General features: G+C 35.9%; 1 protein-coding gene across 1 annotated transcript in view; it reads right to left on the bottom strand.

Moving 5' to 3' along the window:
- Window positions 1–26,540, bottom strand: part of KCNH5 (potassium voltage-gated channel subfamily H member 5) — a 326,379-nt gene that overhangs the window by 231,057 nt on the left and 68,782 nt on the right. The window contains exon 6 of the mRNA XM_057731911.1: window positions 19,655–20,047. Within this exon, the coding sequence (XP_057587894.1) occupies window positions 19,655–20,047 (393 nt within the window). The remainder of the gene's footprint in view (window positions 1–19,654; window positions 20,048–26,540) is intronic.

Raw genomic sequence — 26,540 nt, forward strand, 5'->3', positions numbered from 1 at the left:
CAAAGTGAGCAGAAGGAAAGAAATCATAAAGATCAGAGCAGAAATAAATGAAAAAGAAAGGAAAGAAACCATAAGAAAAATAAATGAAACTAAAAGCTGGTTCTTTGAGAAGATTAACAAAATTCATAAACCATTAGCCAGACTCATCAAGAAAAAAAGGGAGAAGATGCAAATCAACAGAATTAGAAATGAAAAAGGAGAAGTCACAATGGACACCTCAGAAATACAAAGCATCATGAGAGACTACTACAAGCAACTATATGCCAATCAATTGGATAACCTGGAAGAAATGGATACATTCTTAGAAAAATACAATCTTCCAAGACTGAACCAGGAAGAAATAGAAACCATGAACAGACCAATCACAAGTACAGAAATTGAGGCAGTGATTAAAAATCTCCCAACACACAAAAGCCCAGGACCAGATGGATTCACAGGCGAATTCTATCAAACATTTCGAGAACAGTTAACACCTATCCTTCTCAAACTCTTCCAAAATATTGCAGAAGGCGGAGCAATCCCAAACTCATTCTACGAGGCTACCATCACCCAGATACCAAAACCAGGCAAAGATGTCACAAAAAAAGAAAACTACAGACCAATATCACTGATGAATATAGATGCAAAAATCCTCAACAAAATACTAGCTAACAGACTGCAACAGCACATTAAAAAAATCATACACCACGATCAAGTGGGGTTTATCCCTGGGATGCAAGGATTCTTCAATATATGCAAATCAATCAACGTGATACATCATATGAACAAATTGAAGGATAAAAACCATATGATCATCTCAATACATGCAGAAAAAGCTTTTGACAAAGTTCAACATCCATTTATGATAAAAGCTCTCCAGAAAATGGGCATAGAAGGAAATTACCTCAACATAATAAAAGCCATATATGACAAACCAAAAGCCAACATCATTCTAAATGGGGAAAAACTGGAAGAATTCCCTCTAAGAACAGGAACAAGACAAGGGTGTCCACTCTCACCATTATTATTCAACATAATTTTGGAAGTTTTAGCCACAGCAATCAGAGAAGAAAAAGAAAGAAAAGGAATCCAAATTGGAAAAGAAGAAGTAAAATTGTCTCTCTTTGCAGATGAGATGATATTATATATAGAAAACCCTAAAGACTCTACCAGAAAACTGCTAGCACTAATTGATGAGTTTAGTAAAGTAGCAGGATACAAAATTAATGCACAGAAATCTCTTGCATTCCTATACACTAACAACGGAAGAGCAGAAAGAGAAATGAAGGACACTCTCCCATTCACCATTGCAACAAAAAGAATAAAATACCTAGGAATAAACCTGCCTAAGGAGGCAAAAGATCTGTATGCAGAAAACTTTAAGACATTGATGAAAGTAATCAAAGATGACACAAACAGATGGAGGGACATACCATGTTCCTGGATTGGAAGAATCAACATCGTGAAAATGACTGTACTACCCAAAGCAATTTACAGATTCAATGCAATCCCCATCAAATTACCAATGGCATTTTTCACAGAACTAGAGCAAGAAATCTTACGATTTGTATGAAAACACAAAAGACCCCGGATAGCCAAAGCAATCTTGAGAAGGAAAAATGGAGTTGGTGGAATCAGGCTTCCTGACTTCAAACTATACTACAAGGCCATAGTGATCAAGACAGTATGGTACTGGCACAAAAATAGAAAGGACAATCAATGGAATAGAATAGAGAACTCAGAAGTAAGCCCAAACACATATGGGCACCTTATCTTTGACAAAGGAGGCAAGAAGATACAATGGACAAAAGACAGCCTCTTCAATAAGTGGTGCTGGGAAAATTGGACAGCAACATGTAAAAGAATGAACTTAGAACACTTCCTAACACCATACACAAAAATAAACTCCAAATGGATTCAAGACCTACATGTAAGGCCAGACACTATAAAACTCCTAGAGGAAAACATAGGCAGAACACTCTATGACATCCATCAAAGCAAGATCCTTTTTGACCCACCTCCTAGAATCATGGAAATAAAATCAAGAATAAACGAATGGGACCTCATGAAACTTAAAAGCTTTTGCACAGCCAAAGAAACCATAAACAAGACAAGAAGGCAACCCTCAGAATGAGAAAAAATAGTTGCCTATGAAACAATGGACAAAGGATTAACCTCCAAAATATACAAGCAGCTCATGAAGCTTAATATCAAAAAAGCAAATAACCCAATCCACAAATGGGCAGAAGACCTAAATAGACATTTCTCCAAAGAAGACATACAGATGGCCAACACACACATGAAAAGATGCTCAGCATCACTCATCATCAGAGAAATGCAAGTCAAAGCCACAATGAGGTATCACCTCACACCGATCAGAATGGCCATCATCACAAAATCTGAAAACAACAAATGTTGGAGAGCGTGTGGAGAAAAGGGAACTCTCCTGCACTGTTGGTGGGAATGTAAGTTGGTACAGCCACTATGGAAAATAATTTGGAGGTTCCTTAAAAAACTACAAATAGAACTACCACATGATCCAGTAATCCCACTACTGGGCATATACCCAAAGAAAACCATAATCCCAAAAGAAACTTGTACCATAATGTTTATTGCAGCACTATTTACAATAGCCAGGACATGGAAGCAACCTAAATGCCCATCAACAAATGAATGGATAAAGAAGGTGTGGCATATATATACAATGGAATATTACTCAGCTATAAAAAGGGATGAGATGGAGCTATATGTCATGAGGTGGATAGAACTACAGTGTGTCATACAGAGTGAAGTAAGTCAGAAAGAGAAAGACAAATATTGTATGCTAACTCACATATACGGAATCTAAAAATGGTACTGATGATCTCAGTGACAAGAACAAGGACACAGATACAGAGAATGGACTGGAGAACTCGAGGTTTGGGAGGGGGTGGGGGGTGAAGGGGAAACTGAGACGAAGCGAGAGAGTAGCACAGACATATATATACTACCAACTGTAAAATAGATAGTCAGTGGGAAGTCATTGTATAACAAAGGGAGTTCAACTCGAGGATGGAAGATGCCTTAGAGGATTGGGGCAGGGAGGGTGGGGGGGACTCGAGGGGGCTGAGTCAAGGAAGGGAGGGAATACGGGGATATGTGTATAAAAACAGATGATTGAACTTGGTGTACCCCCAAAAAATAATAAATAAATAAGTAAAATTAAAAAAAAAAAAAAAAGACAGTATTGAGCATATCCTCCAGGACCTCATCATAGACATTAAACACAACTTCTTCTATAGGCCTTCAATGTCCACGACACCTTTTCTGTCCATACCGCCGGGTCATTTCCAGCTGCGCCTTTGCCGAGAAATAATGCTCCAGTCAAACCAAACTCCTTGTTGCTCTCAAACATAACCCCAAAGTTTCACCTTTGAATTTGTCCACAGTGTCCCCTTCGTATACTTATAAAACCAGAAACTGTTATTCAGAATGAGTAGTACAGAAATAAGTTTGCTTTATTTGGAAAGTTTTTTAGCTATCTCATTCTCCATTGTCTTGTATCCAAAGGAGTTTAAGGCAATCAGTATAATCAAAACTCAAAGTTAAATGACTTTGTTTTAAAATTTGATGAAATACTTAAAACTTGAAACAATCCAAATGTCCATCTCTGGTAGAATAGATAAATAAATCATTGCACATTCACTCAATGAAATGCTATCCAGAAATAAACATGAACAGACCAGAATTATATGAAATAAGAATAAATACAAAAAGTATCATATTGAGCAAAAGAGACAACACAAATGAGTGTATACTGCATGACTTCATTTATAAAAGTTTAAAAACATATGGAACTACTCTTAGGGATTAGAAGCCATTAGAAGTCAAAGTGGCTTCCTTTGGGGCGGAGTAGCACTTACGCAAGACATGAGAGAGCTCTGGTAATATTCTGTTTCCTAATACAGCAGCCATAACTAAGAATTAGTAGGTGTGTTTGCTTTGTGAAATTCCTTGAGCTCTATGTGTAAGATTGATGTAATTTTTAAAGAATGTTACATTTAAATATCAAAAAAGTGTTAAGGAAAATCCATTAGTCACTGTTGTGTCGTTAAGGTTAACATTTCACCACAGTACATAATTCAGATAAATGATTTCTTCTGCATCATACGATTTGTGGAGCGGGGGGAAGAGGAGGCATATTCAACTCTATCTAAAATACGAGATTTTTACTTACTTTATAACTCACCCTCATAACCTTTAGATTGGTCCTCAAATTATGCTTAATCCCTTGTTGGGAATTTTAATTTAACCTGTATGGTAATACTGGATACTTTGACAGACCAAAAGAAAATGACTTTCTTCTGTACTAACACCTTTTTATAACAATCTCTTGATACTGTACTTTCCACTAGCTTTGTCTGCTCATTCATTTTCTGCTTAATTTCACTCCATGCTTTCCAATTTTTCTGTGCCTTTCTCTGCACTCCAGTGGCATTCTGCCTCTATCCCAACCTCTGGGCTCTTAGCTCACAAATCCCTGGGGTTCCACTGGTGGAAGAGAATATCAAACACATCAAATGCATAACAGAACACAGCAGGGTTAATGGAGACCTTTCAGTCATCAGGCTTCCTTTCTAGCCAATTTCCTTACTTGACAAGCCCCTCAGGCCAAATGAACATTAAGAACAATAACTAGGAGACATCTCAGTGTTATTAACTCTTCCAGATATTTTTCTGGATTCCCACATTAAAGAGAGGTGGGCTGTTATCAGCATAAAAATAATGTCTTGCAATGATAAAGCCATTTAAAATACAAACCAGTTCTCTCATTTGATCATCACTAAGGATAGTAGGCAGATAACTCAGCTAGTATTCTTTCCTACCTCCTTCCCCCATTGCTTTATAAACAGAAAAGGGATGATCAAAGAACTTTCTTATCCAAGGACACATAACAATTAAGCAGGGGCGAGAGAGCAGGAATACAGAATTATAACATCCAGTTGCTTGGTTTTTCACCTACATCTAGCATTCTCACACACAGGATGTGTAGTAGATCGTTTGAAAAAAAATGGCTGTGGTCATTTCCTTCACTGTATCCATACCCTTTGGCAATGTGACTTTGCAACCTCTCCCATCAAAAATAGGGTCTATTTCCCCACCTTGACCTGCGTCTAGACTGGCCTATGACTTACTTTGGCCAACAGAATGTGGTATAAGTTACATTGTGCCAGTTCCAAGCCTAGACCTCAAGAAGCATAGCCTCCAATCATGGTCTTAGAACCATGGCCATTCTAAGTTGCCATATGAAGAACAGCAACTAAGCTTTTTGGAGGATGAGAAACCATAGGAGCAGCCCTCTGATATCCATTTGAGGTATCTCAGATCAGGTAGCCACCAGCCATCTCAGCAGCCTACCACAGGTGCGTGAGTAAACTAAGTTGAAATAAGCCAAACCTAGCCAAAGTCAGCAGAATCACTCAGGCCACAGGCAAATAAGTTAAATAAATGGTGACAGTTATTATCCATAAAGTTTTGGAGGAGTTTTTTATGCAGGAGAGAAAGAAAAGTTAACTGATACAAATGTGGGGAAAGCACATGTATTTATGCACACAGTATTTCATATTTGTTTGACTTAAAATAGGGGCAATATAGATGCATACGTGATATAGAAGCCTCATTTTAACAAGACATTCTCCCAAATAGGTGCAATATGAATATATGAAATAAATTTTAATATGCAATTGTTAGACATTATTTATCTTTTGTATTGGGAAATGTGTCACTATTTTGCTTTGCAAGAATTTAGCCAGTAAACATTCCATGAGAACAAAGAACTCCAAGTTATTACTTCATATAGCTCCTAAATAGTTCTTTTTTTTAACTTTTTTTTAACCTTTACTGGAATATAATTGCTTTACAGTATTATGTCAGTTTGTGCTGTACAACAAAGTGAAAGAGCTACATGTAGACATATATCCCATATCCCCTCCCTCCCAACCTCCCTATCCCACCCCTTTAAGTCTTCACAAAGCATCAAGCTGGTCACCCTGTGCTCTAGTTCTTAAACCCAACCTCACCTAAAGCTTGCCCTCACCCTATGTAACTTCAGTTTCCACTTGGATGACCCTGCTGATACCTTGGCCTCTCAGTTTCTCCACCAATTCATCTCTAACAATCTTTTCACTTTTCCTCCAACACCCACTCCCAAGGTCATAATCTGAAATTTGTCATAACTAAAACTTTTTCTAGCTCTTAAATCTTGAATTCAACCATCCTGCTTTCTGACCATATCTTCTTCTATGTTGAGCTAAATGGTCCAATTACATCAACATTCAACCTTATTGAATCTCCAGTCTACTGATAGATCTGCTTTTTCCCAATCTATTAACCCCTTCATTCTCCACTTTCTTCCTTATGTGGCCCCATAATTTCAACAACACCAAACATCTTGAGTTCCTTAGCATCTCTGTCTCTTCATTATAACCTGCAATGAAACCCTAATTCTAACTCAGTTATCAGCCTCTTTAGGCCTGCGTTTAAGAACCGCTTAAGAAAGCAATACAATAGGGCAGGTTGATCTCACTATAAATTCACTGGCATCAATCTCAGAACATCTCCTAACTACCTGGCAGTTCTACCCCTCATCTTATGAATTCATCTACTCACTATATTTCAAACTTTCTCTCCTCTGCTCCAAAATCCAACCACTGCCCCTTCAACTACATCCTTCCTATAGACATTTAAACATCTCATGTCTCTCCCATTAAAAAAAAATAAATGTTACCTCTCCCCCACCTCCCATTCCAGACCTTGCCCCTGGTTCTTTTTTATTATATAAGCAAATGTAAGCACTAGCCATTTGATTACACAAACCAGAAACCAAGGAGTGTTCATGTTGCCCCTTTCTTTGATATCTCCATACCCAATTTAGCTTAAAACCCTGTTAGCGTTAATTCCTGAATATCTTTCAGATTTGCTCACTTTTCTTCATTGCCACTGTCACCACCTTAGACCATGCTACCAGCATCTCTCTTCTAGACCTATGGACGTGTTCTAATAAATTTTAAGGCATTCACTTGACTCCTTCCAATCTATTCTGAACACTATATAAGAGTTAGCTTTCGAAGTCACTCATAGTTTAAAATCACATGTTAGCCTTTATTGTTCTAAAATCTGTTTTGGATTATTCTAGAGCAGGTCATTTCATTATACTTGTATAACCTCAAAGGACTAGGTATGTTCCTTTTGTGACATCTGTCTCTTTCTGATTGTGTATTCATATCACGTTTGGTTCATTCTTTTATCCTTAGCACACACTCTACAACTCCCTGCCACGGTGTAAGCACCAAATATTTACTAAGAAAATGAATACATTAATTAAAGAATAAACTAACCAATACAGAAATCTCTCATAATAATGTCAGACACCTCTAGCGCTGATATTGTAATCAATAATTGATAGTTATTTAATCTTCATGGGTAGCACAATATCAGGCAATTGGATAGAAACCACTCTTTTTTATAAGCATTGGGGTCTTATTCTAAGTAGATTTTGTACATGAATGACTAAATAGTCCATTTCCACCTCCTTTTGTAGAGTACAATTTAAAAACTGAAAGAAAACTAAGTAAACTATAAAATGTAGCAAACTACATTTGTTATTTGCATCTTTAACCCAGATAACAAGCTCTATTGCCTCCTTCCTATTCAGAACTCACTTCTCCAACCCATGCTACAAAGAGATCCATGCGGAAATAATCCTAATTACTCCCTGTATTAGTTAATATGCTTCAGTAGAGAATCTCAATTTAAATAACTTATACATACTACCTGTTTTAGCCTATTTATATTCTTATCAATACACAATGGCATAAGTAGATACATAGACAGATAGAAAGATAAAGAATAGACATCTGTTTTCAGCAATATCCATAATACACTAATTTTAAATGCTTCTTATTGTGGAAAAAAATGTTTTTATTAATATCCATTGGGTCCATAGTAAATATAAAGCATGATCAAAATATGCACCAAAAAACAGGTATATAGAGTAAGCCTTGATTTTTTTTTTCAAGTATCAAAACATATGCACAAACAAACCAGGTTGGGAGATGCTTTAAATCCTTCAATAACTTGTTGCTGCCTTTATAATAATCCAAACTCCTTAACACAATATGTCCCTGCCTACTTCCACAGTCTTCCTTGTGCTCTCTGTACTCGTTAGAGAAAATGTCTTTCTTTTCTTCAAAAATGTTATATTCTCCCTCACCTAGTGGGGTCTCCAAAAATGAATTTTAAAAGCACTCTCTCTAACCCACTCCTTTTGCCTGGTTAATCCTACTCATCTTTCAAGTCTAGGCTTAAATGTCATCTAACCCAACAGCTATAATAACAACACAGGTAATAACTTTCAGAATTCCATAAGAGATACGCTCAGTGTTGTATCAATCAGGGAACCCTCAAGCTATGATGTCTTCAATCAGGTTATTTACAGCTCAATAAAAGTTCTTCACAGTCCACATGTAATTTACTAATCAGAGATCTTTAAATATAAGTAATACTGCCTGGAAACATAGATAGCATATTTCCTTCATCAAGGTCCCCAGGGGAACAAAGGAACAGTTGACCACAGGTAAAATCTGTCATGCAGAGGAGAAATAGTTTTGTTAACCCTTTATTCACAATGTCTAATAAACAAACTTCCTAAAGATGAAAAATTCCAATATAAAGATAAACATGTTCTTTGTGAATTAGCATGTATTACTTGAAAGCAGAGACAAAATCATGGAATCAAATGAAATAATAAAAAGACCAAAGGGAGTAGGTTGGAGGTTTAGAACGTCCTTCAAAGAAGAGTGAGGAAATGATGTGTTCTCAAACACAGTGATAATTACTGTGCAGAAAAATAGTAAAGAGCGATTTCTATGCAAGTATCCATAGTTAGTTAAAACAAAAAATTTTAAGGATTACAGTATACATATTGCAATATATTTCAACTTTCTTTGTCTCTATGTCAGAATTATTTCCTAATGTTTAACAATAGGATGCATTCATCATGAATGAAGATCAGTACAGATAAAAATTTCTACTCATGTAAGTAACAAAATCAAATAAAGGAATCTCGTTGCTATCCTTATTGCTTGCAACTTCCTATCCTCCCAAAGCTAATTTTTTCAGTTAGACAGACTACTTTGTCTCTGTAGAAAATTAATGTAAAAGAATATATCCTGGAACATAACCAAATTTTTCAAATATAAAAAAGATCAATCTTTAAATCTGTTTATTACCATTCTCTACCACCAATCTCCAACTTGGAATAGAATTTTAAAGTTCAGCCTATTGCCACTATGCTACAGTTTGGAACCTGTGGCTGACTCTTACCCATTCTTCAAATCCTTTCCTCATCTCCCCCTTCACAATGACTTCTCCTTTATTTACACTATGAATAGTCCTTGAGAAAGTTTTTCTCTCAAGCTAGAAGGTATGTACATTTGAGTTCACTGACGATGCCTTGTACATCTTTACATTCATTTGTCTGCAGTGCTTTGCACTCCCAGTGGGAGATTCCAGCTTAGGGACCTAAACCCTATGTAAAGCTGGCAGAGTAGGTCATCTGACTGGAAGATTATTTATGTGAGAATATTCATGGAAAGGAACTTATGAACAGAGAGGTGAGCATAGCAGCCAAAAGATAATACCCTACTGTCTGAATGAAGAAGTGTGGGGCACAGGTAAGGTTATGTCACAAAGATTGCCCTTTGGCCCTATCTTTTCCATTACTAACAAGAAACAGGTATATTTAAGAAATGTGATAAGCTTTAATGCCTCATTCACTTCAACAGAAATCCATATAGTATGGCAATTATGTGTCAGGCACTGCAAATCCAGGATATTAGAAAGAGAGACTCTTTGCATTGAGGAAGCATAAGATCTAATTTTGATTCCTCCAGAAATAAGCACAGTGCCTAACCCTTAGTTTTCTAAAGATCCGTGTTGGATTTGACTTCTTAACTTGAAGTAGAATTGAAGGATGCAAAATAGGATCACCCATAAACCTTTCCCTGAGCATATAGATGAAAGACAAGTGTTGGTAAACCACTAATCCAATTCTCAATAAAAATATAATTTTTTTATTATTATTAGAAGCATTAGGGTTATTAAGGTGCTTTCCTAAGCAAAGAAGAACTGGGAGGTATATAGGACTTAAAAGTGCAGCAAAAGTTTTTAAAGCAGGCTAATAAGAAACTAAGAAATTTCTATCTAGAAGGTAAAATCATACCAGAGATAATACATTTCATTGCAGTAAAAGTCTCATACTCTTTAGAGTAAGTAAATTTATCAGGGAAAAAGAGGAGCATTATGTAATGATAAAGGGTAAAATTTCCAAGAAGACATAACAATCCTTATATTGTATGCACCATCAAAATATGTGAAGCAAAAACTAATAGAACTGCAAGAAGAAATAAAATGAATCCACTATCATATACTTCAATATTCCTCTGTCAGAGATGGTCAAATCTAGCAGGCAAAAAAATCAGTAAGGACATAGTAAAACTCAACAGTATCATTGATCAACTGTTGATTATTGACATCTTTGACTACTTTTTACAACAGCAAAACAACAACAACAATAAAAATCCACTTTCTTCTCAACCTCATGTAAAATATTCACCAAGATAGACCACATCCTGGGCTATAAAACACATCTTTACAAATTAAAAACAATAGAAATCACACTATACCTACTTTTGGACCACAAAGAAGTTAAGCTAGAAATAAACAAGAAATATACCTGGAAAATCCCAAAATATGTGGAAATTAAACAACAGACTTATAAGTGAGACATGGATCAAAGAGAAAATTTTAATGTTTTTTTAATTAAATGAAACTGAAAATACAACTTACCAAAATTTGTGTGATGCAGCAAAGCAGTACTTAGAGGAAAATTTATAGCTTAGAATGTATACATTAGAAAGCAATAAAAAACTATAATCAATAACATAAATTTCCACCTTAGCCAATTAGAAAAAGAAAAGCAAATTAAATCCAAAATAATAAGAAGAAAAGGCATATAAAAAATAGAGCAAAGGGCTTCCCTGGTGGTGCAGAGGTTAAGAATATGCCTGCCGATGCAGGGGACATGGGTTCGAGCTCTGGTCAGGGAAGATCCCACATGCCATGGAGAAACCAAGCCAATAAGCCGCAACTACTGAGCCTGTGTGCCACAACTACTGAAGCCCACGAGCCTAGAGCCTGTGCTCTGCAACAAGAGAAGCCACTGCAATGAGAAGCCTGCGCATTGCAAGGAAGAGTAGCCTCTGCTTGCCGCAACTAGAGAAAGCCCATGCACAGCAACAGAGACCCAACACGGCCATAAATAAATAAACAAATAAATAAATAAATAAATAAATAAATAAAGCGAAAATCAATGAAAACAGGAAATCAGTAGAGAAAATCGACAAAATCCTAAAAGCTTTTTCTTTGAAAATATCAATAAAATTGATATGCCTGTAGCCACACTAAGAAAAGAAAAAAAAAGATATAAGACACAATTACCAACATGAGAAATGAAAGAGAGGACACCACTACAGATGCCATAGATATTAAAAGGACAACAATAATAATGACAACAACATAGTGGAATCATATGAAGACCTCTATGCCCATAAATTTGATAATCTAGATGAAAAGGACCAATCCCTTGAAAAACACAATCTGCCAAAACTCACCCAACCCAAAAATAGATTATTTAAAGAGAACTACATCTATTAAACAAATTGATTCAACACATTAACAACCTTCCGAAACAGCACCAGGCCCAGGTGGGCTCATAAGTGAATTCTACCAAATATTTAAGGAGGAAATTATACAAACTCTCTACAATCTCTTCCAGAAAGTAGAAGCAGAAACAATACTTCCTAAACCAGTTTTATGAGGCCAGCAAAACCCTAATACCAAAAGCAGATAAAGACAATATGAGAAAAGAAAACTACAAATGTACATAGATGCAAAAATCCTCAACAAAATATTAGCAAGTCAAATTCAACAATATATAAAAATAATTATATAGTATGGCCAAGTAAGATTTATACTAGGTATGCATGGCTGCTTGAACACTCAAAAATCAATTAATGCAATCCATAACATCATAGACTAAAGAAGAAAAATCATATGTTCATATCAATAGATGCAGAAAAGGCATCTTGCAAAATGCAATATTTATTCGTGATAAAAACTCTCAGAAAACTAGGAACAGAGAGAAACTTCCTCAACTTGAAAAATAACATCTACAAAACCCTACAGCTTATATCATATTACATCATAATTAATGGTGAGAAACTAGAAGCTTTCCCACTAAAATCAGGAACAAGGAAAGAATGTCTATTGTCACCAGTCCTCTCCAACTTCATACTGGAAGTCCTAGCTAGTGCAATAAGAAGAGGAAATAAAAAGTTACAGATTGGTAAGGGAGAAAAAAAAACTATCTTTGTTTGCAGATGACATAATTATCTATGCAGAAATCCAAGCAAACTGACCCAGAAAAAAAAAATCCTGGAACTAATTAGCAATTAAAGTAAGTTTGCAGGATATATGGTTAATATACAAAAGCCAATCACTTTCCTATATACCAACAATGAGCAAGTGGAATTTAAAATTAAAAACACAATAACATTTACATCAGCACAACAAAAATGAAAAACTTGGATATAAATTCAAGAAAAAATGTGCAAGATGTATATGAGGAAAACTATGAAATTCTAATAAAAGAAATCAAAGAAGAACTAAAGAAATGGAACACTATTTCATGTTTATGGACAGAAATACTCAGTATCGTCAAGATGTCAATTATTCTTGACTTGATCTAAAGCTACAATGTAATCTCAATCAAAATCCCATCAAGTTATTTTGTGTACATCAATAAACTGATTGTAAAGATTGTATAGAGGGATAAAAATTGTGCAAATAGCCAACACAATATTGAAGGAGAAGAACAAAACCAGAGGACACTCAACTTCAACACTTGCTATAAAGCTATAGTAATCAAGACAGTATAGTATTGGTGGAAAAAAATAAACAAATAGATCAATGGAACAGAATAGAGAGCCCAGAAATAGGCCCCCATAAATTTAGTCAACTTATTTTTGACAAAGGAGCAAAGGCAATACAATAAAGAAAAGATAGTTTTTTTCAACAAATGGTGATAGAACACATGGACATCCAATGCAAAAAAAAATATATGAATCTAGTAACAGACCTTATACACTTCACAGAATTTAACTCAAAACAGATCATAGACCTAAATGTAAAACGTAAACTATAAAACTTTAAGAAGATAACATGGAAGAAAATTCAGGTTATCTTGGGCATGGTGATAATTTTCCAGATATGACCCCAAAGGCATAATTCATGAAACAAATAATTAATAAACTGGAATTCATTAAAATTAAACACTCTGCTCTGTGAAAGATACTGTCAAAATAATGAAAAGACAAGCTACAGACTGAGAGAAAATATTTGCAAAAGACATCTGCAAATACTAAAGGACTATTATCCAAATATACAAAAAACTCTTAAAACTCAACAATAAGAAAATTAACAATCCCATTGAAAATGAGCAAAAGATCTGAACTGACACCTGACAAAAGTAGATATTCAGGTGGCAAATAAGCATATGAAAAGATGTTCATATATCATTAGAAAATTGCAAATTAAAACAAGATACCACTACAGATCTACTAGAATGGCTAAAATTCAAAACATTGATGATACCAAGTGCTGGTGAGAACGTGTGCCAACCAGAATTCTCATTAATTGCTGGTGGAAACATAAATGGTAAAACCACTTTGAAAGATAGTTTGGCAGTTATTTACAAAACTGAACATATTCTTACCATATGATCCAGTAACCATGCTTCTTGATATTTACCCAAATGAGCTGATAACTTCTGCCTACACGAAAACCTGCACATAAAAGTTTATAGCAGCTTTATTCATAATTGCCAAAACTTGGGAGTAATCAAGATAGCCTTCAGAGGGTGAATGTATAAACAAACTGTGATACATCCAGACAATGGGATACTATTCAGTACCAAAAAAAAATGAGCTATCAGCCATGAAAAGACATGGAAGAACCTTAAATGCATATTACTAAGTGAAAGAAGTCAATCTGAAAAAGCCACCCACTGTATGATTCCAACTATATAACATTCTAGAAAAGGCAAAAGTATAGAGATAGTAAACGGATCAGTGGTTGCTAGGGGTGAGGAGGGAAGAAAGGATGAATAGGCAGAGCACAGTTTCAGGACAGTGAAACTGCTCTGTGTGATACTACAACATCATTATGCATTTGTCAAAATACATAAAAAGTACAACACCAAGAGTGAACCCTACTATAAACTATGGACTTTGAACAATATGATGTGTCAATGTATTTTCACTCTGGTGGGGGGTGTTGATAATGGGGAGGTTATGCATGTGGTGGCGATCTCTGTATGGGAAGTCTCTATAACTTCCTCTCAATTTTGCTGTGAACCCAAAAGCAGCTCTTTAAAAAAAAGTCTATTATCAACTGAGTAAACACACTGATAAGAAAAATCAATAAATTCTAAGGTGGACTTGTCAATGTTTCTATGGATTTAATAATATTAAAACTAGTAAAACTAAAAAATAAATACTATGTAATCCTTACCTATACTACTTAAACATTATTTTCAATTATCTGCACGCTTTCATGAAAAAGTAATGGTGATCAAATTGTATTAAATACCAATTTCTAATGTTATTCTTGGCAGAGGGTCTAAAATTCCACAAAAATGACAAAAAGCCACTAAAATCTCTGAGTATAATTAGCTTCTTTGATTTCCAATCTTGTTTTAATGACTAGATAAGAGATAAAAATTTGCTATGTAAACAGGCATGCTAAAATGAAATAACGCATGCGGCCATTTGACAAGCATAATTCAAGAAAAATTATAACTTAGAAAATTACTTTCCATAAACTTTTCTGAAATTAAAAATATTTATAATACTTCCACTTGGCAGTCACTAGCCCAATCATTTTGTCTCCTGAAACAATGCATAAGTGATCATTTTTCCAATTTCAGTTTTTCCTAACCTAGTTTAACGTGTTTACCACTTACTAATACCAGTCATTGTCCCCTGAATTCCCCATATATCATATTCCCTAAATCCACTTAGGCTACCAAACTAAGTGTTATCTACAGCTGCCCCATCTTTCTCTGATATCTTATAATTCAGTTCCCCCTAACCTCCCAGAAATCAAGCTCTCTGGACCAACCAGGGCTGTATCCAAACGCATTCTACAAAGGAGCTTATTTCTATTCATTGGATTCCTAGTGATAATGTCTTTTACCCCCTATTATGGTTTCCAGGAAATTTACATTACTTCTTTTCTGACAGAATTCTTTCCGTTAATGGACTCTATCTTCCCAGCCTCACAGTTCTCTTAAAGAATGACCCAGTTCGTGAATTCCTAGTAAATCAAGTTGCTCTCAGAGAGGATGTCGACTGAGACAATCTTGAATATAAAAAGTATTATTAAGTCCTCTAAGTCATTCTGCACCTGCATCACGTTAAAGAATCAAATTGTGATCTTCAGACTTATACTCTCCTATTCCCAAGCCACCACTAGCTCAATTTCTCATTTGTAAGTTCTATTTTGTTTTATATCATTGTACAATCTACTAAAACTTTGCTAACACTTTATTGCTTCAGGTCCGTGAGTCACCAATATGCACTAGGAGCAACAAAGGACTACCAAGGAGCTAGAACACATTCTTCACCACCACAGGGCTTATCACCAAGCTGAGAAAACAGACATATACAAATGAAATAATAATACCCCCTCAGACATGCACTATTCTACAAACAAAAATCATTCATATCGTTTTCCCATCTACTTAAAACCATCATGTGAAGTAAAAAAAGTTAAGCATTCCTTCTCTTTTTTTTTTTAACAGATATGGAAACTGAGATCCAGAGTCACCATCCCAAAGGATCACAACAAAGATGTCCTAGAGAAGACATCTAATAATTGAAAGAGAAAGTTAAAAATAATGTGGAACCAAATATAAGACAATACTACTTTGAAAGATAAGACAAACAGAAGCCCTTGATTTATTTAGAAGGGCAAAGATACTCATAAGTCAAATACTGATGCTAAAAATGTTAAGAGTAATTAATTAATAGAAAAACTTCCCGTCCAGTAGAGGAAATCCAGGAGATTTAAAAAATTCAATCAATCCAAAAGGCACAAAAGAAGAAAAATAAAGTAAAAACAGAGAAAAGTGAAGAAAACAAGATGCTCTATGTAAATCAAAAGGCAATTAATCACAATAAATGTCAATAGACTAAACTTCCCAGTTAGAGAGACTCTTTGAATGTGGAGACTATTTAAAAAAGATACAACTAGGGTATAATAATCTAAAATGACAAAAAGTTAAATGATAGAAATACACATACCAAATACTATGCAAATGCTAGTTTAGCTCTATTAGTATCAAATCAAATGGACTTTAAGCAAATATATATATATATTAATTACAAGAAAAGTTGGAAAGTAATGTTGAGACAATCTTCCAGAAAGTATAGTTTAAAAAATAAAGAATTGGAAAATAAGAAATTAAAAAAAAAAAAGGAATTAGAGCAGAGGTCCAGTAGGTATAAGAATAAAAGGAATTCCAGCAAGAGAGAGAACAGGGGCGGGGGAGAAGAGATGGAGAAAATCATCATAAGAAAAACATCAAAATAGAAGACATGTTTTCCAGACTGAAAAAGGCTACCCGGTCAGTGACCAGCAAAACACATGAAAATGAACACACACTAAAGCATATTACTGGAAAGATTCAGAACCCTGGACAGAGAAGATACATCAAATTTCCAGAAAGAGAAAACAGATCACAATTGCTTGAAGTTTCTTCAGAGAATTATTAGAAGGTAGACTGTAATAGCACCATGTCTTTCAAAATCTGAGGAGAAATTATCTCTGGCCTAGAACATTATAGCTAGCCAAACTGTCCATCAGGTGGGAGAGTAGGGTGAAGAGAGATCTGTTTAAGAAAACAATGTTGATAGAATATTGCTTGCATCAATGTAATGAAGGGAGATTTAGACAACTGGCATAGAGCTTAGTGGCTGAGTTAGTGATAAGTACATATAACTAAGCAAATGATAAAACCACATGATTATCAACTCTCAGGAAAATGGAAAGTGCAGAAAAGGAAAAGTAATCACAGCATGTTAAAGGTTCAGCTATAAATAGCATATTTGTAATCATAATGATATAAATACCTACTATTTACGGAACCAAAAGGATGATACACTTATATTGTGAGAATGATGTAAATAGTGCATGTATACAGTGAGGGCAGGGAGAAAGAGGCTAAAACCTCAAATTCCATAGTGAGAAGTTAAAAGACAAGTCCTAAAACTGAAAAACCAAGAGGTGAGTACATAATCTTGCTGTTTGGTGATGGAAGCAAATAATAAAAGAATCCCCTAAGCAATTTGAAAGTGGTTTCCTCTAGAGTCTTCTCTTTTTTAAAAAGAGACATTGCCAATTATTCTTCATAGGAGTTTTACCAATACTCCCTTGAGCAACATATAAGAGACCTCACCCCATCACTTTATCAGTTCAGGTCCCCTACAGAGAGATGCCAAGTCAGGGTTAAATATGCAAGACTTTTACTGAGATAAATGCCTATGAAGGAGAAAGGGAGAAGGGAAGAGCCTTCAGATCACAATGCAAGTCTGAAACCTGTGAAGTGGGAAGGAAGAATTGTACAGGAAGAGCCCCAACCATAGCACAGATAAATGGGGAGTCCCAGAGCAAAAGTTGTTCAACAGAGGAGTTCACTGAGCAAGACTAATCATGATATTACCACCATTCTTAGTCATTGGCTGGGCACAGCCTTGGGGAAATATGGCTTTGCTGTGTGACCTACAGCAGATGAGAAAACCAAAGTAGGTGTCGATCAACTGTGTTCAGTGGTGTGTTGGTAAGTGATTAACAACTAATTCCACAGAAAGTTTAAAACAAGTTTTTACTCATAGCATTTGAGACTTTCTGGGTTTAAGTACTCCCATTGTGGTCAGTTTCAAGCTACCAGTATGATAGTGTGATATCACCGAATGCTGAGTTTGAAAGAGATACTAATGATTGGCTTTCCCAAACCTGGAGCCACTTCCAGGAAGCCACTATCTTGCTCCATGCAGCAGGTTTTCATGAAGGGAGATCTAAGCCATGCACATCCTTAGCCACTTTACTCACCAACCTAGAGTGTGTGATAACTGATGGTATGTCAGTGTAGTCTGTAGGTTTACTTTGTATTTTCCTTAATATCAATAAGTCTAATATAACAGTATATTAAATGCATTTATATTATGTAATCTATTTATTTTCTATGAATTAAACCAGTCTTTTGATTATTTTTATTAAAATCTTTATGCCTGTGTTCTAAATAATGGAAATCTTAATGCGTTGATCTTAATACGTTAATCCATTTAGTAAGTTAACATATAAATACTACTTATTATCTTCTTATCATATGATTAGCATTTTCAAAATTAACCCCTCTCAACCCTTCCAGAAGATAAATAGGAAAGAAATAAATATACCTTAAAAAGCTTGATGTAGGTGGAATTTAAAATTAGAAAACAAATTACTATGATTCCTTTCTTTCCCCGAATTTTTAAAGTAACAATTACATGTACAGCATCAGAATACAATGTCCATACTTAACTTTCAGGGAAATATTTTTTAATATCATTAAAGTTAATTGAAATTCTATGGAAAAAGTTTCTGAAGAAAAGTTGCAATCTACCTTCCAACACACATAGAATGACAACAATGTAGTGGAGAATTTTCCATCTGAACAGTCTACAAGGACAGAGTAGAATCTTTAGGAAATTGTAATTATTATTATGAACACATTTAAAAAAACAAATACATTTTATATTGACTCATTTACATACATCCTTGGTGTAGCAAGTTGAAAATCATCCACTACTGAGTCAGAAACTAAGAAGCTCTGGATGAAATTGTCTTTCAAGATATTACACATGTTTTCAGTATTTCTAGTTGTGCATATAACATTGAATAAGCAGAATCTTGAATTAGACCAGACATCAGAAGTCATCCAATACAGTCTCTAAGCACAAATGGTTAGGCAAAACTTAAAGCAAAAACTATAAAAAAGAAATCCAAAAGGCAAAAATTAAAGAATTTCTCTTCCATAAAAATTTTCTATATCTTTTTGTTAACTCAAGCACTGCAACCAAATGTTTCTGGAGGGGAGGAGTCAAAACAAACATCTATGGATGCATACAGTTTTAAAATGCTACAGTTTCCCAAAAAGAATACATGTATTTCACCATCTTTCAATCATCTAGTTCATAAACTGCATTTGACTCCAAATGCTGTGGCTTTTCTTCTCCTTCAACCACAACTTCCAACCACAGCCATTTTCCTAGAAATTAGTATTTTCAACCAGAAATTTTTAAAAAAAAGAAGCAGATGAAAATTATAAGGTAATCAAATATAATTTATGGCATGTGTTTAGTAGGATAAAGGTTGAAGGTGGTGGTTAAAAAAACATTCAGATTATCTGTAAACTCCTTTTATCCTAATTTTCTCAAAACGTGATTCAAGAACTAAAAGAAAAAAAGAAACTTACCTCATCTACATTTTCAAAGGCATTGATGATGTCATAAGGTAAACAAGACAATAGATCAATCACAAACCAAGTTTTCAGATAGTTCATCCTTATCAACTTGGGGTCAGAAATGACCTCTCCACCAGGTCCCACAAAGGTTGTGTGAAAATTTAAAACAATGTCAACCAGAAAAATAACGTCCACCACACTGTCCAGCACCAGCCAGGCTATGTTGTTCTGCTTCGTTTTGAAGGAAACATTGTAAGGAACCATAATGGCGGTGTAGAAGGTAAGAATTAAAATCACCCAATCCCAAGTTGTTTTAAAAGCACAATAGTGTAAAATAATGTGTGGTGGCGTCTTTGGCGCTTCTTGCTTATACTGAGGAAGGATATCTGATCCCAGCTGAAGAACCTAAAAGAGAGAAAATGTATATATAAACGACCTGGACATCTCTGCACAGTTAGTAATGAATTCAAATTTACTGGCAGCCAAACCACAGACTATTTATCATGATTCCTGGTTTAAAGGCCAGTCATGCTCTGTAGTTTCATCTGTCTCTTCTGAGTTGTATCAAGGTTTGTTCAAAGTCACTCCAAGTCCAACCAGTCTACCAAAGTTGATCTGTCTGCCATTCCCTCTGGCTTTCTCTCCAGTGGCCAACTGTTGGTTCAAAAACTGGCCCCCATACGCAGAGGCCAGGGAGAGACCAAAGAAAGAGGCAGACCACTCCAGGTTGGTAGGTGGCAATTTTAATAAGCAAGGAAACTTATTTATGAGGCTTTTATTGGGCAGGTGCAAGACCAGTAGATCTCTGAACCCACCCACCAAATCTTAAAAGTTTATATAGAGGACTTAACTGGGTTCAGCCGCATATACAGTCCAGATGGTCTCAACAACACCTTACTCTCTCAAAGCTGCATCCTTGAAAATGGTTCCCACTATGGGAACGATGGGCAGAATATACATTCCAAGGACAAGAGAGGGGGTAAGGAGCTTCAATTGCCTGGGTCCAGCTCAAGGGTCAACCCACAGTCCCATCCTCTCAATGACCTCTTCCAGCACCAACACTGATCCACAGCACTGCTGGACATCCACTACTGGAAGTGCCTTCTGCACACACACTTGGCAAGCTTGCCTGGAATCACACATCTCTCACTGACTGTCCAATTGCTATTTGCATGACTCACCGTTACCCATTCTTTACATATTTGGCAACTCAGCGATCATAAGTTTGATCCTGATGGCTTTGCTGAACCCCAGGGCCCCACTATTGGTGATCTTGCTGCTGTGTGGGACTCAGTCAGGGCCCTAATGACTGGCATGACAACATCAGGGTTGTTAATGTTACAGCCTGCTTTTCCCTTTTTTCCTTTCAATTGGGACTTAAAGAATACTGGATTTCCTGCCCAGATGCAAATTCCATTTAGGAAAAAAAAAAAATACTCAGGTTTGCTTCTCCATACCTTTTTGGCAAATGGAAAAATTTCAGTGCAAGGTTATATGAACCTTAATTTACGCTGATTAGTTCTCATTAAAGAGACAAAGAGAAAAAGCAGATAATAGAGCAAGAGCAGATGTCTGGGCAACCCTGGGCAAAGATAACAAACACAGGACTTAGCACTTCCTTCCAGAACCTGGAACATGGAAATTGTGAAAAAGGAGTTGAAGCAGCAGGTCAGAGACCTCTGCTCCATGACATCAATGACACTAAAGCTGAGTCAACCTATGTAGTCAGGAGTTTGTAAGTGGGACTTTGATAAATAATGTTCTCAGCAGCTTTACCATCTTATGCATCCAATTATTCAGTGTCCCTAGGACTAATGGACCCAGAACGTAGGAGTCTACAAGTTCAAATTATAAAATCATAAATGCACTAAATTTGTGAAAGTATAGATGTAAACAAAAATACCTATTAGCATGTAATTCTTGTGCCACAAAGCAAAATAAGTATACTAGCATTTTCTGAGACTTGAAACTTATCCTGAAAAGTCTCTCATACATAGAATTTATACAACTGAAATCTAAGCATATAATATAATCATTGCTATTTTGAAATGTGAAAAACATCACTAATATTCTCTTTAGGTGTATATTATAATTATTGTTTTAAGTTTGGGAGTTATAAGAACTATTTATAAAGATTTGTATGTATTTACCCTCATTATCACTGCCCCAGTCATACTTTTCCCATAAGGTCTTAAATTACTTAGCAACAAATTATCCTGCAGGCAGGTAAGCTTCGTGTTGAGACAGAGCATTATGTATACAGAATCATATAGAATCATGGCTTTTCTTCCACTTTTCAAGCACTGGCCTATTCATTCTAATTTCACTGTGTTAAACATGAACATTTCCTGCATATTCAGTGTTACTATTTTACCATCTGTATTTACACAGTCTATAGTTTGAGCTCAAAGAAATCACACTTAGAAAAACTCAGTGCCAGGGTGCATTAGGGCCTTCATGGGCCCTGGGAATTTTTGCTTTCCTGGACCCCTTCCTCCTTCAAAATAATAAAATAAAAGTTATATTTTACAATTGCATTGTTACAAAGATGAATAAATTAATATTATATATTCAAAACTTTTACCTAAAGTTCATTTTTTTCTTCTACTTTTAGTAGGAATTCAAACATCCTGTGGGCCCTACACACTGTGCTAATAGATAACCTGGTCCCGCTCAGCACCCTGGAATAATGTAAGATGTCCCCTTTAGAGATGGAATGGAATCGCTCTTGAGTTCAGTATTTCTTAAATCTGGCTATAAACTAGAATCATCTGAAGATGTTTTTAAGAATACAGTGTACTCATACCTAGACCCCATGCCAGAAAATAATTAAATTCATCTTGTGTGGATTCTCAGAGAATCTGTATTTTCAAAACCTTTCCAGGTGATTATAATGTACAGTTCAAAAAAACCCTTGCCTTATATTTCTTTAGACATTCATAACCTGGTTCTTCAGATGGTGAGTTGCATTTGTAAAGCAATCCAAGAGAAAGAGGAGGAGCAGGAAGAAGAGGAGAAGAATGGCAACAACAACAAAGGCGTGCACCAGGTGCTTCAGCTTCCATCTTTCTCATATGTGGGTGGAGCACTACATTAATCTCAGCCCCATCACTGGGGCATCTTGACAAAGAAGGGAGTAACAGCTCTTTGTTTGCTATTTCATTTATACTTTCAGGAGCAATAAGCTTTAGGTAGAGAGGAGACGAAATCACATTTTCTGATGCATTTTTGTACGATATGGACACATTCTTTCCCTCTGAATATTGGAGCCCATTGACTCTAAAGGAGTCAGAATGACTGATGCAAGTGAGAAGCTGAAGCCAATCAGCAGGGTGTCAGAGCGTGTGGAAAACTGATGAATTGCTACACCGAGACCAGGACCTTTGAAACTGGGGATCAGCTCCAAATTTAGGGGGCCCAGTGGGATTAGGATAAAATGTATATGTGTTGGAAAACCTGAAAGAGCCTGAAATTTAACAAATCCAAATACTCAAGCTGAGCAAATTATATGACTGAGTACAACTGGAAAAACTAGGTGCTATATCTTTCTGAGAACTTGGTGCTTCTTTTAGGTCAGTCTTTGAAGATCTAAGAGCACACACAGACTAACTCTCTGTTGAAAACCTTGTTATTTCTACATGTTCTCTGAAATTAAGCCCAAGACAGAAAGCAGTTTTGTATCCGAATCAGGTTTATGAATTAGGGATGACTGATTGAAAAAAAAAAAAAAAACTAACAATAATCAAAAGGCAAAGCAAATACAGAAAAAAACCAGATGGGAAGGAACAGGAATGAAAGTTCCTCAAAAATAAAAGTGAAATTGATGAGCTGTCAAGGGGAAAGGAACTTTCCGTTTGATGTAGAGGAAAAAGCAACCTTGGGTGATTCGGGGTGCTAAGGCAGAAAACTTTCCTCTCTATGGTGTATTTCCTCTTCTTCTTGCCCCGTTGTATTACCAAAGAAAGAAAAAGGAATAGGGTGTAGTTACGACCCAGAAAGAATCATGACTATAAAAGTCAGCAGTCACAGAAACGAGCTCCTACACTGTAGCCTGATTTGTAGAAAGAAACGGACAACCAAAGGCAGAAGAGAAAGCAGCTTCAAAATCAAGTGGTACTTCATAACAAACACTAGATGAAAAAGGAAGTTGTATCTAACTGAATGCTTTAAATCTTGTGCAAATTGCATATTATCTTTTAAAACATCATGATTACTATTATTAGTTAACATTTAGATATGTTAATGTCTTATTTGGGCCTTTAAAAACATATCTGCATGTCAAAGTATTACTCTCTCCCAAAGCTAACAGCCAGACAAGTGTCTCTGTTAGCTATGGTCCAAGAAAAACTCCAGAGTCCTCCCCATGTGGAGAACATACTTTACTTCCTCACCCGCTCCAAACTAAATTTAACATCTGCTACGAGTTAAGACAGTTACTCTGGAGAACTTCAACGAACATTTCTCCAGAAAAGCAAACTGATGAACTTACACATTTAATTTTATTTTTCTCTTCCTGGGTAAGTTACCTCAGAATGTTTTGTGAGCGCCTGACTAAGTGCTCAGCATAGTTTTGGTAACTTGATTCGCTTTTTGTCATCTTTCATACCAATAAGACTCGCAATGAAGACAGAAGACATCTGAACAGCAAAGTTTCTAGCTGCCTTGGAACTGTGTCCTCATTCCTTTTCACTTTGGTTTCAATACTGTCTCTATGGGTAACATCACCTAGTCCTATGACTTTAACAGCCATGTCTGTGAGGATGATACCAAGGCCGGCAACTCAAACCCAGATATCCCTCCAGAGCCACACCCATAAATCCCTCTCATTTAGGGATCGCCACTTGCATTTCCTGCTGGGCACTTCAAACTTAGTCTGTCCAAAATTAAACTTATTGTGATTGCCCTCAAACTTTCTCTTCTTCCTCTTCTATTTGACATTTTATTAAGCAACCGTAGCACTATCTACCGAGTTATTCAAGCCAAAAACACAGAGCTGTCCTCGACTCATCCCCTTTTTCACATTCAATTCTAACCTATCAAGAAATGTGTTGACTCTAATCTTGGTACATCTGCAATCTGCCCACGTCTGCTACTGACTCCCTTGCTTAAGGTCATGGTCATCCCAGCTGAATTACTACTAGAACCTCTTAACTTGTTTCTCCACCTACCATTTCAACACAGAGCCACTAGGTCAAGCAAGGGTTCTTGACCATTTTTGTGCCGTGGATCTGTTTTGGTAATCTGGTGACATCTATGGACCCCTTCTTAGACTAATGCTTTCAAATGAACACAATTTAAACATGGGACTACAAAGACCACTGGGACCAATCTTCCTTGGAAAGGTTTTTGTGGAGCCCTATGTTAAGCCCTATTCAAAAGAAATCCCTGGACTTAGTCCAATAGTAATTGTCATCATGGGCTCTCTTGACCTTGACCGAACAGCCCCCAACTCCTTACTAGGTAAAATAGTCAACGTATAGTAGCCTGACCAATCACCTAATGCCACCCTTCCAGCAGGAAATCTTATTGTTTTGAGGGTATAAAAATTGGCTGCAAGCCCACGAAAGGGTCAGCTCTCCCTGGTCTGCCAGGAAGTCGTCCTGCTCTCTTTACAGTGTCCCTTCTCTCTAATAAACTCTATCTTCCTTACATTCTGCCTTGTGTCTGGAAATTCTTTTCCAACCTGCACTCAGACCATGACAGTTTTGTGAAGCACAAATGTGATCATGTCATTCTCTTGGCACATGGGACACCAACCACCACTCTTCACTGTATACCACCCTAATCTCCCTTCCCTACGCAACTTCACCCACATTGAATTCACACTCAAAGACATCATACTATCTCATCTCTGAATCTTTGCACATTCTGGCCTCCCTGGTATAAATGACCTTCATTCCTTCTTCACCATATTTTTTCTTCAATATTCACTCAGCCCAATATATCCAGACAAAACTCCAATTCAAAAAGATACATGCACCCCAATGTTCATAACAGCACTATTTACGATAGCCAAGGCATGGAAGGAACCAAGATGTCCAACAACAGATGAATGGATAAAGAAGATGTGGTACATATATACAATGGAATATTAGCCATAAGAAGAATGAAATAATCTCATTTGCAGCAACATGGATGGACCTAGAGATTATCACACTAAACGAAGTAAGTCAGACAAAGACAAATATATGATGTTACTTATATGTAGAATCTAAAATATGATACAAATGAACTTATTTACAAAATAGAAACAGACTCACAGACATAGAAAACAAACAAGGGCTAGTGACAAGTTAAGAGTTTGGGATTAGCAGATACAAACTACTATATATAAAATAAACAACAGGTCCTACTGTATATTCAATATCTTATAATAACCTATAATGGAAAGAACATGAAAAGAATATATATAATATTGATATATATTTTTTATATATATATATATATATATATATATATATATATATAACTGAATCACTTTGCTGTACACCAGAAACTAACACAACATTGTAAATCAACTAGACATTAATTAAAAAAAAAAAAAGATTCACTCAGCCAAGGTATCATCTCATTCAGGTAACCCCTTCCTCTTCTGCTGGATCTTTAACTCCTTGATAATAGGTCCCATGCCCTATTCATCTTTACATCCTTTGCAGAGTACCAAGCACAGAGCAAACCCTCCGTAAGTGTGTGCTGCACACATAAATGAATGAGAGTGAGCTATCTCATTTGCTCAAAGAAAATCTCATACTCTACAGACATCACCTGAGATGACATAAATTACTTTCTTATTTCCAAAATAAGACAGCATAAAAAGAAATATATAAAATTTCTATAATTCTACAATACAAAATCCATTAGTATATAAGTATTTGTAAAAATAATAGCCAGAAATATC

The sequence above is a fragment of the Hippopotamus amphibius genome, chromosome 4 (assembly GCF_030028045.1).
Source record: "Hippopotamus amphibius kiboko isolate mHipAmp2 chromosome 4, mHipAmp2.hap2, whole genome shotgun sequence".
NCBI classification, from domain to species: Eukaryota; Metazoa; Chordata; class Mammalia; order Artiodactyla; family Hippopotamidae; genus Hippopotamus; species Hippopotamus amphibius.